The sequence below is a fragment of the Aotus nancymaae genome, unplaced genomic scaffold (assembly GCF_030222135.1).
Source record: "Aotus nancymaae isolate 86718 unplaced genomic scaffold, 86718_ANA_hifiasm-v0.15.2.pri h1tg000041l, whole genome shotgun sequence".
In the NCBI taxonomy this organism is placed as follows: domain Eukaryota; kingdom Metazoa; phylum Chordata; class Mammalia; order Primates; family Aotidae; genus Aotus; species Aotus nancymaae.
In genome coordinates this window covers 15,983,757-16,001,627 of record NW_026988455.1, presented here as the reverse complement: position 1 = coordinate 16,001,627, position 17,871 = coordinate 15,983,757, and the positions used below count along the sequence as shown (strand labels likewise).

General features: G+C 43.1%; 1 protein-coding gene across 22 annotated transcripts in view; it reads left to right on the top strand.

Annotated features, from left to right (window-relative positions):
- Positions 1-17,871, top strand: part of KANK1 (KN motif and ankyrin repeat domains 1) — a 187,345-nt gene that overhangs the window by 143,267 nt on the left and 26,207 nt on the right. For 17 of the 22 annotated variants that reach the window (XM_064361496.1, XM_064361498.1, XM_064361499.1 and 14 more), the window contains one exon: positions 7,495-10,155. In XM_064361496.1, the coding sequence (XP_064217566.1) occupies positions 7,495-10,155 (2,661 nt within the window). Of the gene's footprint in view, positions 1-4,542; positions 4,740-7,494; positions 10,156-17,871 lie in introns of those variants that run through there. The other 5 variants (XM_064361511.1, XM_064361514.1, XM_012461985.2 and 2 more) reach the window with 2 other exon arrangements.

Sequence of the window (17,871 nt, the reverse complement as noted above, 5' to 3'; positions counted from 1 at the left end):
TCGAATGTGTGAATAAATGTTTTATTTGGTCTACACTTCCCACTGGGTATTATAACATTTTAACTGGTCTCATTGAATTTAGCCTCTTTCCCTACCTCAGTCTTATGCACACACAATTGTCAAGACAATCTTTGTTGATGCCTTTTAGCCCCTAGCTTCATTGGAAAAAGTTGCACTGCTCCAGGGTGTGAAATTGGTGGCCTCTCCTGTACTCATCCTCTTCCCCTTGTTTAACCTTGGCCTTCCTTCAGCAGCAGCAACAGGCTCTGCCCTGGCTCTTCACCTTTTTACTCTGTCATTTACCTTGTCTTCAAAACTAATCTAGCTTAACTGGGTTCTGTTTTGATCACTAGTTTACATACTTTCATATTGCATTGTGATTTGTTTTTTTGGGGGAGGTTTGTTGTTTTGGGGGGTGGGGGTTTAGACCGAGTCTCTCTTTGTCACCCAGGCTGGAGTACAGTGTGTGATCTCAGCTCACTGCAACCTCCACCTCCCAGGTTCAAGCAATTCTCCTGCCTCAGCCTCCCCAGTAGCTGAGATTACAGGCATGTACCCCCACACCCGGCTAGTTTTTGTATTTTTAGTAGATGTGGGGTTTCACCATGTTGGCCAGGCTGGTCTCGAACTCCGACATCAAGTGAACTGCCCACCTCGCTCTCCCAAATTGTTGGGATTACAGGTGTGAGCCATCGCTCCCAGCCTACATTGTTGATATATGCATTTGTAACTGATCTCAATTAGTGTTATGCTAAGGGTATTTGGCAGTCATCTCTCAGCTAGACTATATCTCATTTTATTTCTTACAAATTTTTCCTCCTACTCCTTCCACTGAATAGGACCATTTTTTGTACCCAATTAAGCTTTCAATAAATGTTTATATAATGAAGGTAGAGTTGGTGCCAGGAGCGGTCTCCACCACTGGATTTCCAGACATTCAAAAAATTCTTGTAAACACCAGGGACAGCCTTCCAATTCCAGAATATTTAGTTGGAAGCTATTACTCTCAGGATTTTAGTTGCAGATATAGCCAGTGGAATTTTGACTGTATGAAAGCAAGCATAATTCTGTTAGTCCAAAAAGGCTTTTAAAGCAGTTAAGAATCTCTTTATAACCCACATAGAGACTTTTTTTTTTTTTAATGTTGCTGTTTTTTTTTTGAGATGGAATCTCGATCTGTCGCCCAGGCTGTGGGCAGTGGAGTGATCTCAGTTCATTGCAACCTCCACCTCCCTAGTTTAAGCAATTCCCCTGCCTCCACCTCCCAAGTAGCTGGGATTAGAGATGCATGCCAACATGCCCGGCTAATTTTTCTGCATTTTTAGTAGAGATGAAGTTTCACCATGTTGGCCAGACTGATCTTGAACTCCTGACCTCCTCAGGCAGTCCGCCCACCTCAGCCTCCCAAAGTGCTGGGATTACAAGTGTGAGCCACCGTGCCTGGACAAAACTGTTGTTTTTATACTTCCTTGATCTTGAATTAATAATTTAAGTTTTATTGTAACATTTTTCCAGTTAATCATTTAGCATCTTTCTCCTTTTTAAGATCTAGTCTTAATTTTTGAGGGTGAATGAGGGAAGAACTGCAGTATGTGTTAGAATTCAGTGTAGCTCCAAGTAAACAAGACCCGAAACAAACGATATCTAAAACAAAATAGAATTTTATATCTTTTTCACTTAAAAGTATAGAGGTAGACTTTTCAGGAATGTTATAGTAGCTCTGATCACAGAGTCCTTTGAGGCCCAAATTCCTTCTAGTACATTGTTCCTCCACCCCTAGATATGAACTCATGGTTCAAAGTTACAGCTAGTGTTCTAGTCATCACATCTGCATTCCAGTCAGCAGGATGGAGGAAGGCACAAAGATGAACATAGATGAGAGAATTATTTCTGTGTTTTAATGGAAGTTCCTGGGGTATACTACATGTAACTTCTGCTTATAGACTTTTATTTGCCCCTATTAGTGTGGAAGGAGGGGAGGGGAAAATGCATACTAAAGAACATCAAGCTGTCTTGGCCATGACCACCCCCATTCATTCACCTTCCAAGTGAACTTTATCAGTCTGTTGCAGTACATTCCTTTTGCCTTCCAAACAGTGGCTTCTTGTAATATATTTTAAAAGACAAATGCCCAGGCCAGGTAGTGGCTCATACCTGTAATCTCAGCATTTTGAGAGGCTGAGGTGGGAGGATTGCTTTAGGCCAGGAGTTCAAGACCAGCCTGAGCAAAATAGCAATACCTAGCTCTACTTAAAAAAAAAATTAGCCAGTCATGGTGGTAGACACCTGTAGTTCCAGCTTCTCAGGAGGCTGAGGTGAGGGAGGATCACTTGAGCCCAGGAGATAAAGGCTATAGTGAGCCATGATCATACCACCACACTCCAGCCTGGGCAACAGGGTGGAACCCTGTCTCAAAAAAAAAAAAAAAAAGGACAAATACTCATGTGTTGTAAAACTTAGAAAATATAAAGAACAAAATAAAAATAATCTATAATCATACAACATAAAGATAACAATTGAAACAGTATCATGTAAGAAATGTCTTTAACACTGGCTCACGCCTGTAATTCTAGCACTTTGGGGGCCGAGAGGGGCAGATCATGAGGTCAGGAGCTTGAGACCAGCCTGACCAATATGGTGAAACCCTGTCTCTACTAAAAATACAAAAATTAGGCAGGCGTGGTGACAGCACACCTGTAATCCCAGCTACTCAGGAGGCTGAGGCAGGAGAATTGCTTGAAACTGGGAGGCAGAGGTTGCAGTGAGCCAAGATCCTGCCACTGTGTTCCAGCCTGGGTGACAGACTGAGACTCCATCTCAAAAAAAAAGAAAAGAAATGTCCTTAACACTAATATTTAACAAATAACTTCTGTCTTCATAGCATCAAGATGTTTTTCAAAGTTTATTATGTTATACTGTTGGCCACGCACAGTGGCTCACACCTGTAATCCCAGCACTTTGGGAGGCCGAGGTGGTCGGATTACCTGAGGTCAGGAGTTTGAGACCACCCTGGCCAACATAGTGAAACCCTGTCTCTACTCAAAATACAAAAATTAGCCGGACGTGGTGGCATGTGCCTGTAATCCCAGCTCCTTGGAAGGCTTGAACCCGGGAGGCAAAGGTTCCAGTGAGCCGAGATGGCACCACTGCACTCCAAGTTTATTATGTTATACTATATATTCAGTTATTTATTCCTTCAGTAAACATTGTTAAGCCTCTCCTTTCTTCCCAGCATGTTGATAATTGGTGTGTGGTTGGGAGAGGAAGCAATGGAAAAAAATTTTTTTGCTCATGTTGCCCGGGCTGGAGTGCAATGATGCAATCTTGGTTCACTGCAACCTTCACCTCCTGGGTTCAAGCGATTCTTCTGCCTCAGCCTCCCCACTAGCTAGGATTACAGGCATCCACCACCACACCCGGCCGAAAAAAAAAATGTTTTTTAATTAAATTTTTTGCTGTCTGGTTACAAGACAAAAAAGTTTTTTGGTCTCGTTAAAGTTGGGAAATAAATCAGGGACTCATAAGTGCCTCATTTATCTTAATGTATGTAAACACACACTAGAAAGCTGGAGATTAAAAATAATGACACTGGGTAGTTTTATTGCAGAATAATTTTTAGCAGGGACAATTGTTTGTGAAAATGACACCTTGAAAACACATCTCACTTTTTTACTTGCTGGAGAATGAAACTTGAATTACAAGTCCTTTGGGTAGCCTGGTTTGAGCAGTATTAGGAAAGAAGCAAGCCTAACATGGTTAAATTCTAACCTCTCCTGATTCCCAGAAGTCCAAAGTTCATTTGGGGGCATTTCAGCTTGATCCATTGCCTTTTGTGATTTCTGAAGGTGAACTAAAGAAATAACTAAAGATGGACCAGTTAGGTTTTGCTAAAAACTGTGATATGTTTTGTTGCGTTTTAAATACTGACGTTGAGTTCATCTTTCCTACTGACAATGCTTGTGGGAAAAGTAGATATATCAAGAAATACATAGAAAAACTAGGAGTTATACCAAAATATTAATGCTTGCCACTAGATGGTCAGATCTGAGTGCTTTTTTTCCCCTCTTCTTTAAATGATCTGTATATGGCTGCTTTCCACCCGCCGCCCCACGAGCATATACTACTTTTCTATCTGGAAAAAAAGGTTTGTTTTTGTTTCATTTTTTTAAGAAGAAACTTTCATCAGTGGCAAAGGCTCAGTTGAAATGAATGATAAAGGATAACTACTTGCCACGTGTCGTGGAACCAGTGAGCGCTGCCAGGACCCTGAGAACCCACAGAGAACAGTGGGGCTGATTGTGCCTCTGCACCTCCTCAGGTGACCGAGGGCTGAGCAGGAAAACACAGACTCTTTTATGAAGAAGTGACTGGTATAGGAAAAACAGAGCCTCTCTGTAGAGATACTTAAAGTGCTAGATTTATTTAAAAATAAACTGGCAAAACTGGAGTGAAGAACACACATTTTCAAAAGATCCCGGTTTCTTGTTTTCATTAAGAAAACAGGGAATGCGGAACAGCTGAGTGTGCTGGGGGTGGTGTCACTCAGCCGGCGGGAGACTTCATTGGTGAAAACTCAGCCTATGGCATTCGTGCGTGACCGGTTAAGTTTACCCCAATGTTGAAACTTTTCCTTATGGGGTGAGGATTGAGGACGTCTGAGGCTGGGTCGAGGTGCGCTGGGAGCGAGCTGGTGTGCAGTGCAGCGCGGGCCGGCGGGGAGCGCAGCGGGCGCCTGGTAGGTGAGCGGCGGGTGTTGTGGGGCCGTCACCGCTGGCCGAATTCCCGGGGGGCCTAGGCGAGGGCGGCCGGGAAAGCTGTGCACTGCTTGGCCACTTTCCTCCACAGCGACCCTGCAGGTCTACAGGGGTCCAACTTGGACTCGCCGGCTCACACGCACATCCCGGGTGGGCGAGATCTGTCTGCCTGTCTGATACCCAAGCTGTAGTTTCTCTTTGTTTATGGAATTTCAGTCAGTACTGGAAACAGGTCTGGCTGCATATTTTAAGTGAGCACGTTCTCCACGTGGAGATGAAAGTTTAAAACGAAAGAGAGGATAGCTACGTTCTATTAACTTGCGCACGAGTTCTGTTAACCTGAGCACCAGTTTCCAGGCACAGCGCCCCTGGCCAGCCCTCCCTTTCTTAGGCTAGAGCATGACTGCTGTTGGGCACTTCTTTCACATAGAATTCACTTCCCACACGTGTTAGAATGGAACAGCTAGAGCAATTTAATATTGTTTTAAATTGGGACGTAAAGGATATGTGCCCTTGTTATTCCTCTGCTTGGCAAACTTATTTTCGTGCTTTTCTTTCCAACATTTCAGAAGAAAGTGGGCAAATGGGGGCAGAAGTGTCCTTCAGAGCATTCACTCTGTCAGGTGTAAATGTTTGGCATTGCTGGGGGTTGGGAGGGCAGACGGCAACCAGGTTTGCTGGAAGTTACTTCAACCTTGACAGCAGTCAGGTGGGTTTGTATACTCAGGAGAGGGCAGGGAGGCTGATGGCTTAAATTTTCACTCATTGCTTTTGACTTTCATAGCTCTAAAAATGCACAGCTTGTTAGTGTGGCTCTGGGAAAACACATTACTTGATCCTGCGATTTAAACAAATAAAAATGACCTTGCTTTTAAATTTGAAATGTGTAGCCCAGGTCAGCAACAAGGTCTGTGCTTTGAAAGATCCTTGTGTTTCCTTTTTTATGTCTGGTTTAGCCTTAAGTGGTATTTACTGAGTGCCACGTGATCCAGCAGTTAGCGCATATAGGTCTTGCCCCTATCTTCATTCTCTGCATTTGTTTGGACTCATGACAAAACAAAACAAGGTGTTCTGGGATAGGGAGTGTTCTGTCCAAAAGAAGTCAACAGGGAGAAAACTGTTCCCATAATTAAGAGAGGGTTTGGTTTTGTTTTTAAATGAGGAGAGAAACTGAGAAGTGGAAAACACAAAATAGAGTTGAAGTCTTTCCTCTGCTTGTATCCATGCTGCTGGAGTTAATCACTCAACATTCTGTGTCCCAGCTTTCTCAGCCAGGAAGGTATGGGAGGCAAATTGTGATCCTGTGGAGGTGGTCAGGAGCTGAGTGCCCTTGGCCTCCATTTAGAAAGGCAGCCCAGTCTGCAATGACAGCAGCAGGGACACCTCATCCCAGGCCTCCTGGTTCTGCTGCTGACTTAGTCTATCTACTGCTGACTTTTAGGTTTTTTGTGCCTCAGATAACACTTTGTAAAACAGGAATCTTAATGTCTGTGTCTATATTCAAAGAGACTGTAGATGACCAATGAAATGATCTACTGGACAATGCTTTTATGTTTGTTTTGTTTTGTTTTTGAGACAGAGTTTTTGCTCTGTTGCCCAGCTGGAGTGCAATGGCGTGATCTCAGCTCACTGCAGCCTCCACCTCCTGGATTCAGGTGATTCTCCTGCATGAGCCTCCCAAGTAACTGGGATTACAGGCACCCACCACCATACCCAGCAATTTTTGTATTTTTAGTAGAGACGAGGTTTAACCGTGCGTTGGCTGGGCTGGTTTGAACTCTTGACCTCAGGTGATCCACCTTCCTTGGCCTCCCAAAGTGCTGGGATGACAGGTGTGAGCCACCGTGCCCAGCCTTTCATGTCTTTTTTAATGAATTCTTTTAAAAATATTCAGTAAGGACTTACTATGCTTGACTCATTAAAATCATTATCTCTGAGTACAGGTGGACATAAAGATGGAAAAAGATGAAAATAATAGACATTTTAGACTACAGAAGTGGGGAAGGATGGGAGTGAGGGTTGAAAAATTACCTATTGGGTATAATGTTTACTATTTGGGTGTTGTGTACATTAGAAGCTCAAACCTTATCATTACACAATATATCCCTGTAACAAGCCTGCACATGTACTCCCTGAATCTAAGACAAAATTTTAAAAAACAATAACACAGTCATTATCTCATTACATTGTTTCAAGCCTGTAAGTTAAATATTTGCATCTCCATTTTTACTGAGGGAGAAACTGAAGTTCAGAGAGGTTTATTAACTTCCTTACCCAGGCCGGGCACAGTGGCTCACAGCTGTAATCCCAGCACTTAGGGAGGCCGAGGCGGGTGGATCACCTGAGGTCAGAAGTTCTAGACCAGCATGGCCAACATGGCGAAATTCTGTCTCTACTAAAAATGCAAAAATTAGCCAGGTATGGTGGTGTGCCCCTGTAATCCCAGCTACTCAAGAGGCTGAGGTGGGAGAATTGCTTGAACCCGGGAGGCAGAGGTTGCAATGAGCCGAGATTGCAACATTGCACTCCAGCCTGGACGACAGAGCAAGACCCTGTCTCAAAACAACAACAACAACAAAAGTTGTTTACCCAGTTGTTAAGTTGCAGATCCAGGTTTACAACATAGGTGTGTCAGCTCTTAAAATCATACCAGCTTGCTGTACTGCAACAAACACAAATACTAGTTTTTACCATTGTGTGTATTGCATGTCATTATAATATTCTTTTCTCTCTCTTCTAGGAAAAGCCGATGATAGTCTGAATGGAGACCAGGACAAGGAACAGAAAGACCCTTACTTTGTGGAGACCCCCTATGGTTATCAGTTAGACTTAGATTTCCTCAAATATGTGGATGACATACAGAAGGGAAACACCATCAAAAGACTGATCATCCAGAAGAGGCGGAAACCATCTGTGCAATGCCCAGAACCCAGGACCACATCTGGTCAGCAAGGTGTATGGACTTCCACTGAATCCCTCTCATCCTCCAACAGTGATGACAACAAGCAGTGCCCCAACTTCCTCCTAGCCAGAAGCCAAGTTACATCAACTCCAATCCCAAAGCCCCCTGCCCCTCTAGAGACCTCACTCCCTTTTCTTACTATCCCAGAAAATCGACAGCTGCCACCTCCCTCACCACAACTCCCAAAGCATAACCTTCATGTCACCAAGACGCTGATGGAGACCCGGAGAAGACTGGAACAGGAGAGAGCCACCATGCAGATGACACCGGGTGAGTTCAGAAGGCCCAGGCTGGCCAGTTTTGGAGGCATGGGCTCCACAGGCTCCCTCCCCTCCTTTGTGGGTTCTGGAAACCACAATCCTGCCATGCACCAGCTTCAGAATGGATACCAAGGTAATGGGGATTATGGTGGCTATGCCCCAGCTGCTGCCACCACGTCCTCCATGGGGAGCTCCATCCGCCACAGCCCCCTGAGCTCAGGGATCTCCACCCCAGTGACCAATGTGAGCCCCATGCACCTGCAGCACATTCGCGAGCAAATGGCCATTGCTCTAAAACGCCTGAAGGAGCTGGAGGAGCAGGTGCGAACCATCCCTGTGCTCCAGGTAAAGATCTCTGTCTTGCAAGAAGAGAAAAGACAGTTGGCCTCACAGTTGAAAAACCAAAGGGCTGCATCCCAGAATGACCTCTGTGGTGTGAGGAAGCGGTCCTACAGTGCGGGAAACGCCTCCCAGCTGGAACAGCTCTCCCGGGCCCGGAGAAGTGGCGGGGAATTATACATCGACTATGAGGAGGAAGAAATGGAGAGTGTAGAACAGAGCACACAGAGGATAAAGGAGTTCCGACAGCTTACAGCAGACATGCAAGCCCTGGAGCAGAAGATCCAGGACAGCAGCTGTGAGGCTTCCTCCGAGCTCAGGGAGAATGGAGAGTGCCGGTCTGTGGCTGTGGGTGCCGAGGAGAACATGAACGACATTGTCGTGTACCACAGAGGCTCCAGGTCCTCTAAGGATGCAGCTGTAGGGACAGTTATTGAGATGAGGAATTATGGGGTCAACGTGACAGAGGCCATGCTTGGTGTGACGACTGAAGCTGACAAAGAAATTGAGCTGCAACAGCAGACCATAGAAGCCTTGAAGGAAAAGATCTACCGCCTAGAAGTACAGCTTAGAGAAACCACCCATGACCGGGAGATGACTAAACTAAAACAGGAGCTGCAGGCTGCTGGATCGAGGAAAAAGGTTGACAAAGCCACGATGGCCCAGCCACTTGTTTTCAGCAAGGTAGTGGAGGCAGTGGCGCAGACCCGAGACCAAATAGTTGGCAGTCACACAGTGCTGGTGGACACGTGTGTTGGGACCTCCGTGCAAACAAACAGTGTAGGCATCTCCTGCCAGCCCGAATGTAAGAATAAAGTCGTGGGGACTGAGCTGCCCATGAATTGGTGGATTGTTAAGGAGAGGGTGGAAACGCATGACCAATGCACTGGGAAATCTGTAGAAATGTGTGACAAGAGTGTGAGTGTGGAAGTCAGCGTCTGCGAAACAGGCAGCAACACAGAGGAGTCTGTGAACGACCTCACACTCCTCAAGACAAACTTGAATATCAAAGAAGTGCGGTCTATTGGTTGTGGAGATTGCTCTGTTGATGTGACTGTCTGCTCTCCAAAGGAATACACCTCCCAGGGCGTGAACACTGAGGCTCTTGGCCAGGTGGAAGCAGCCGTCATGGCAGTGCCTCTTACTACAGATCAGGACACTAGCACAGATTTGGAACAGGTGCACCAGTTCACCAACACCGAGACAGCCACCCTCATAGAGTCCTGCACCAACACTTGCCTAAGCACTTTGGACAAGCAGACCAGCACCCAGACTGTGGAGACACGGACAGTGGCTGTAGGAGAAGGCCGTGTCAAGGACGTTAATTCCTCCACTAAGACGCGGTCCATTGGTGTTGGAACGTTGCTTTCTGGCCATTCTGGGTTTGACAGGCCATCAGCTGTGAAGACCAAAGAGTCCGGCGTGGGGCAGATAAATATTAACGACAACTATCTGGTTGGTCTCAAAATGAGGACCATAGCTTGTGGGCCACCACAGTTGACTGCAGGGCTGACAGCCAGCAAAAGGAGCGTGGGTGTTGGGGATGACCCTGTAGGGGAGTCCCAGGAGAACCCCCAGCCCCAGGTTCCTCCTGGAATGATGACCGGCTTGGATCACTACATTGAGCGCGTCCAGAAGCTGCTGGCAGAACAGCAGACGCTGCTGGCTGAGAACTATAGTGAACTGGCAGAAGCTTTTGGGGAGCCTCACTCACAGATTGGCTCCCTCAACTCTCAGCTCATCAGCACCCTGTCATCTATCAACTCTGTCATGAAGTCTGCAAGCACCGAAGAGCTGAGGAACCCTGACTTCCAGAAAACCAGTCTGGGTAAAATCACAGGTAGGTGATATGCTAAGGACCTGGGAATGAGAAAGGATGGGGGAAAATGTCTTTCCAGGAGGCAAGGATTATTTTTTAACTGCTGGAACCATTTTTGGAGGAGAAATGGAGAAAGTTTTAGAGTGGTGATCTGTAGAAAGAAAACTAAGAAAATATATAAGCACCTCTGCTGATTCTGGTAGCCTCACTGGCCTCTGGCTGAGGACTAAGGCTGGAAGAAAAGTAAACTAGTGTTGGCTGCCCTCGAGGTTGTCTTCTGTGGCTGCTCATTTGGTAAGATGCTTTATTCTTTTTCAGTTATTTACTTGCTCATTATTTATAGGACTGCCTTTTAAAAATCCTACCCTGTTTGTACCCACTATTACCAGTATATTATCAATTAGAAATACTGGCATAAAATGTGTTTAGTTAAAACATTTATGAGAGGAGAGACTCCATTAATTCAGTTTTTAATTTAGCAAATAATTACTGAATTTGAGCCAGATGCAGTGGTACACATCTGTAGTCCCAGCTGGTCTGGATTCTGAGGCAGGAGGATTGCTAGAGCCCAGGAATCTGAAGCCAGCCTGGGCAACATAGTAAGACCTCCATCTCTAAAAAAAATGTGAAGTAAAAATCATTATTACTTGGATTCCTACTCTGAGTCAAGCATAGGTATAGGCTGTGAATTTAGTGTGAACAAAGCAGAAGAGAGCCCCTGTCCCTACGGGGCTTACGTTCTAGGTGGGATGCAGGATATAGACAGTAGACCTATAATATGTCAGGAGGTGGTAAATACTATGAAGAGAGTAACTCCGGTTATGAGAACAGCAAGTGGTAGTGGTCAGGGTGAGGGCTGTTTGAGATGAGGTGTGGTCAAAGAAGGGACCCTTGAGCAAGAACTTGGAGAGAAGGGAGGCTTTTCCCACTCTTCATTTGCTTACTTCTGCACCCCCCGTGCCCCTGACGGAGTCTTGCTCTGTCGCACAGGCTGGAGTGTAGTGGTGTGATCTCAGCACACTGCAACCTCCGCCTCCCGAGTTCAAGCAATTCTTGTACCTCGGCCTCCCTAGTAGCCGGGACTATAGGCACACCTACTATTCCTGGCTACATTTTTATATTTTAGTAGAGGCGGGGTTTCACCATGTTGGCCAGGCTGGTCTCAAACTCCTGACCTCAGGTGATCTGCCTGCCTCAGCCTCCCAAAGTTGCCAGGATTACAGGAGTGAGCCACCGCACCTGGCCTGATAGGCTTACATTTTTGTCTTTCTTATTCTTTCTCATATTTATTGGGATTTCTGCTCACCCTTCCTTCTTTAAATTGAAGCTAATAATCAGGAACTACCATGGATGATTTTATGACTTACAGTAATTACCTGTGACCCTCACCAACGTGACTTCCCTTGTAACCATGTGCACTGCCTCTCACAGTGTATAACATCATCCCCAGCCCAGGGCCACACTGCTTGGCTTCTGTTTCTGGCTCTCCAGTTCTCATAAGCCAGTGTGACCTGAAAAGGAGTGTGTATTAGATTAATTTTATATGAATATGTGTAATATAGACTTAAGTAAGTCATCCACAGAAATTCCAGTCTTTCTGTTTCCCTTAATAGTCTGATGGGGCAATGATGAAACTAGACTGAAATATATTATTTTTATATCTTCCTAGGTTTCCACTTTCAAACTATTATTTTTTTCTTCCACAATAAACTAACTGTCCTGTAGCTCAGATACTGCAAACTGTTAGTTTTCAGTATCTGAGCTACAGGACAGTTAGTTTATTGTGGAAGGAAAAAAAATGGACGTGATAGCTGATGTGTGGAATTTTACCTTTTGGAATCCAAAGAGTCTAATAAACGTACAGGGAAGTCATTTTAGAATAAACAGGATTAAAATGATCTGTGGACTGAAACAGTCTGCAGGAACTCATACCATGTCTGCTTTGACATCCTTTTAAAAATCATGATGTCAGATGAAGTCAAAATAAAATTCTTAAATATCTCCAGACATAGATGGCACAGTGGATCATCCATTATAAAAGCATTTTCTTCCCAGCCTTCCTCCTCCTCTCCTAACTGTGGTTTCTATTTCACATTCTTGCCAAAAATATTCAGAATATTCAGCTGTAACACTGAAGTAATTTGCTGACCCCTGAGCACGGAGACCAAGGAGCAAGTTTGATCTGGCTGTTTGACAGTGTTTTCCAGTCTGTTTCCAGTCACACCAACATGCCTCACATCACTGGTTAGATCCAACCCTGCTAACAAACACCTAATTAATCAGCTAAAATACAGGAGACCTACAGCACTTGTGAACAAAACAATAAATATTTTTAACAGCACTTATTTAGTCACAATGGCACCCCCTCTCAGAGCACACAGGAACAACTTTAAAGTATTTCTGTAATGCATATCACATTTGTGTTTTTACCATTTTGCCTAAAGTTCTAATGAGGAATGAATTAGGTTAGGAAATCAACTCAGAGTATTCCATTTTTGTTATCTGGCATTTGTTATGTGGACTGAAAATTAAAGCAACTTGATATAGTAAAGTGGAGATTCTCACTACATGAGGCTGTGAGAATGCTGGTGGCTCAGGGTGCACTGTGCGTTCCTGTGCACACCATACTGTACAGAACAGCGCTCAACCACAGTCTAGAAAACATTTCTGTACCAACAGATATACTGGAGTATAGAAGGGTATTTATCTCAATGTTTTTCTCCCCAAATAAAACAGCAGGGAATTTGGGTCTGACACTTACCAAAAAGAGCATATAAATGATCACTTCTATGAACCTAACACACTATTCTAATTTAAAGAAGTTGTTGTTCGGGCTCTGAAGCCAGACAGTCTGGGTTCACATTCTTTCTCTGTCATTAGAACAGATTGTCTTTGTTTCTTCACAGGGTTGTAATGAAGATTCAGTGAGTCAATAGGAGTAAAGCACAGAGTATAAATGCTCAATGAAAGCTGGCTGAAGTTGTTATGGTTAGAGTAAGTAGATCTAGAACAAATGATGGCACACAGAAATTGTATAAATGGTCTTTTGTTTTCAACCTAAATTTTTATCTTAATTATTCTGGATGATGCCCCCGCCCCCAATTATTATACCTCTCCAGCTAACAATTGTATCAACATAAATAAGTAAAGAGATAACAATGGGAAAACACAAAATAAATTGGTAAATTTTCAGTCCAGTCATTCAGAATCTGTGTCAAAGCCCAAAACGAAGTATATTACTGCCCAATCCATAGAATTCTGTTCATTTCTCATAGAGTTGAAGATTTGATGATGGCGTCACTTTTCAGTATGCAATGAAGTGTTATTTTTAGCAGCATTATAATGCTTAACACTATATTCAATTTCCTAACATTACAACTGGAGCATGCATCACAAGAAATTAATAGTTCAAGCCTAGGCAACATAGTGAGACCTTGTCTCTATACAAAAAAATTTTTTTAATTATGTGGTCATGTTATCCCATGCCTGTAGCCTCAGCTACTCAGGAAGCTGAGGTGGGATGATCTCTTGAGCCCAGGAGGTTGAGGCTGCAGTGAGCTATGATTGCACCACTGCACTCCAGTCTGGGTGACAGAAGGAGACCTTGTCTGAAAAAAAAAAAAAAAAAAGATTGTATTCAGTGGCTCACACCTGTAATCCTAGCACTCCGGGAGGCTGAGGTGGGTAGATTGCTTGAGCCCAGGAGTTCAAGACCAGCCTGGGTGGGCAACATGGTGAAACCCTGTCTTTACTAGACATAGTAAAATTAGTCAGGCATGGTTTTTTAGTCCCAACTATTCAGGAGGCTGAGGTGGGAAGATCACCTGAGCCAGGGGGCTAGAGGCTGCAATGAGCTGTGATTGTGCCACTGCACTCCAGCCTGAGTGACAGAGTGAGACCCGGTCTCAAAAAAAGAAAAGAACAAGGAAAAAGAAATTAACAGTTCAGAAGAGCATATAATAAAAGAGCTAAAGCCTCTCTGGCACACTCCTGTGGTAGCCCACATATGTTTGGTGTTTATACATGTGCATGTTTGCAGTTCTGTATTTTAGAAACATACATTTTTGTAATAAAATTTGAATCATACATAGTCTGCCTCTGTGTTTTTTCACCTAAAAGGTCACAAACATTTTTCTAGGATTTGAGAAACAATGTCTTGGTTTTGATGGAATTGGAACCCGATTGTGACCAGAGGTGGTATGTATTTTTTAATTCCTGATAGTGAGTTTAATGTATTTAGTATTTTCTTTTATAGAATAAAAAAAGAGGAAATTAGTTTCTGTTATAACAAAATCTTGGTGGAAAAAAAATGTTTATTCTTCCTGTAAATCAATTGGATTGTTTTGGTTTGAGGCATAGTGTTTCTTTTTTTTAATTATTATTTTCTTCTAGAGAGGGAGGAGGAGAGAGAAAATTCCAGACAAATGACTTAGAGTTACAGATACTCTAAAAATATATAACTGTCTCTGAGCAAATACAAACAAAACTATAACAATGGAATTTAACTGCCTGCCCCATGATTTAGAGAACGTTCATCTCTCATACTGAAAAGAACTGCTTTTTAAAGTCAGCTTCCATATTTGCACTCTTAGTTATCTTAGTTCATCAAAAGTTAATGAACTCGAAGTTATTCCCATAACTATGAAAGTAAGTTTAGACAGAGATCTGAGCCAAAGCAAAAGCAGGGAAATAAGCCATTACAAAATACTGTTTCTAGTTAGTTTTCTCCTAGTTCAAACAATATATTATTGACCTGTCTTAGCACTTGGCTTGTAATCACTTTTTTTAATGCTACAAAAGCATCAAAACAATGCAATCCCGGTGTTTCCAGGACCGTGCAGAATATAAAAGCATGATGTAGTGGAAAGCCTAGAAGTCAGAAGTGCTGACCTCTCATACTGGCTGTGTAGGTAACTTGCTGTATCTTTTTTTAACCTCTGAGACAGAGTCTCACTCTGTCACCCAGGCTAAAGTGCACTGGCATGATCACAGCTTGCTGTAGTCTCAACCTTCCAAGCTCTAACCATTCTCGATCTTCAGCTTCCTGAGTACCTGGGACTACAGGTGCATGTCACCATGCCTGGCTAATTTTTCTATTATTTTTAGAGACAATGCCCATGTTGCCCAGGCTGGTCTTAAACTTTTGGGCTCAAGCAATTCACCTGCCTCAGCCTCGCAAAGTATTGGGATTACAGGTGTGAGCCACCACGCCAGGCCACTGTGTCATTTTAGAGAGGGAAATTGTGGGCTTCTTTGGCCTCCTGTGTCAAATGAATAGGGTGAGATTAGTTTTTCTCCTACAGTCCCTTTAGCAGGATTATTCTATACAAGTGTGAGTTAACTGTTTATGTTGGTGACCACATGTATTAGCATTCAGGCTGAGTTCTGAGAAGACAGCGTAGAAACAACATAATATCCTTTCTCCTCTGTCAATGCTACGTGCTTTTCCTCAAAAAGTAGTATGTACCAAAAAAGAAGATGGTCCTTCATGAATAATCTCTACTGTCTGTTCCCCAAACCATCATTTGGGCTTAAAAAGTGAATTCATGCTCAAGCCCTTTTTCTTAAAGAAAAACAAACATTATTTCAGATCCCTTTGAATTTCTAGTCATACTTTGGGAAATTAAATAATTGAAAGGACTCCATAATTAATTGCAAATTTCAGTCCTACCTGTTCTCAACAAGTAAGTTTAGATGTTCTTTAAAAATTAAATCAGAATATAAGCTGAAAATTTGGCACAGCAACGTGGTTAATTAGCTGGCTACACTCTGCTGTATTTTCAGAAAGCACTTGGCACTATCAATACAAATATAGATCAGCATACCAGAACAATTGGAATAAGTGAACAGAGCAACTTTTAAAATCCATTGTAATTATTTAAATCAATTTTCTAACACATTTGGAAATCCATTGCTATATACCAATAACTAATACCCATTCTGGACAGATAAATGTTAAACAGGAAACTGGAGAAGTCATCTCTTTAAAACCTATTTAGCTCGAGTTTTGGGTGTTTTTTTCTTTTTTAAGAGATGGGGTCTTGCTTTGTCACTCAGACTAGAGAGCAGTGGCATAATCAGGACTCACTGCAGCCCCCAACTTCTGGGCTCAGGGCTCAAGCGATCCTCCCACCTCCCAGCTCTAGTTTCATTGAATTATTTTTCTTGTAAAATAGTTTGCTTCTAACATTCCTAAAGTCAAGGACATAAAGTTTTCATTTTAAGTGGCTCATTTTTCATTAGAGTCATTTCATTTGACTTAGCATTTAATATATGGATAATTATAAAAGCTAAGTATATTTGGGAATGAGAATTAATGCATCAAAGATGTTCCTCTTATTTTCCGACCAGATTGTAAAATGAGGCTGGTGCTTTATTGGTGTTTATGGCCATTATAAGTTTGAGTTAATGACATAAGACTTCGCAGTTGCCCACTCTCCTGTCCAGTAACTTCCCAGTTGTGCCTGTGAAAACCATTCCCACCTGGTGGGAATTTTGAGCATCTAGACCAGAGCACCAGAATTCTAAAGGTGTTTTGTAACACACTCCGAGTGTTGTTGCCGTTTTGTTGAGACAAGTTCTCACTGTCTCCTAGGCTGGAGCGGAGTGGTGCAATCATAGCTCACCATAGCCCCTAACTGCCAAACTCAAGCTATTCTCACACGTGAACCTCCCGGTTAGCTAGGACTACAGGCACATACCACCATGCCCAGCTTTTTTTTTTCTTTCTTTCTTTTTTTGTTAGGGAATTTTACTATTTTGCTCAGGCTGGTCAGCAACTCCTGGGATCAAGCAGTTCACCTGCTTTAGCCTCCCAAAGTGCTGAGATTACAGGTGTAAGCCAATACACCCAGCCTGGTTTGGTTTTGTTTTGTTTTTTCCATAGAGACGGGGTTTCGTTCTGTGACCCAGGTTGGAGTGCAATCTCAATCTCCTGGCCTCAAACCATCCTCCTGCCTCAGTCCCTCAAAATGCTGGGACTACAGGTGTGAGCTAGAGCTACTCTCAGCCTGTAATTACTCCTGTTTTTATCCCTATTGTTCAGGTAGCCTTTACTTTCTGTTTAGCAGAACATCTACCATTAGTGGTCCAGTGCTGTTAATTAAGCCACCAGCAATTCCTAAGAATTCACATGGATCCAAGTTGATGGGTTGAAACCAGAGGGGAGTCTAAACTTATTTTCAGTAGTCAGCTTTTATATTGGTTAATTTAATTCAATGGTTCTTAATCCTGGCTGCACAATAGAATCACCTAGGGAGAAGTTTAAAAATACTGATGCCTGAAATTGGAGATATCAAGGCTCTGACTGGAATGATATGTTTACAGACTGCTTTGGGAAACTGAAGTTAACCTATAGAGCCAATGAAAGCCCCTTGGAAAAACTGGCCTCATACCTTGTCCTTTACAGGTTCCTAACCTGTGGTAAGTAAAGAATGTCATTATCTGACAGGCTCAGGAGCCCCAAGTTATTTTGAGACCTTGGGAAAAGAGGAAGTCACCTAATTTATATTGGTATCTGCAGGCACAAATAAATCCTTGGCTGGGCACCAGAGGTTTTTAAAAGGTCTAATCTGAGATTTCTTATGAAAAATTCCATCAAAGCCAATGGAAAACAAGGGGTGGGGGCTATATGGCTAATAATTATTCTTGATGCACTTTATGCAAATAGCCCAAGCATAATAAGACTAAAACTTATTTTGCAAATAAATTGGTCCTACTATAATTGGTCTTTGGTAG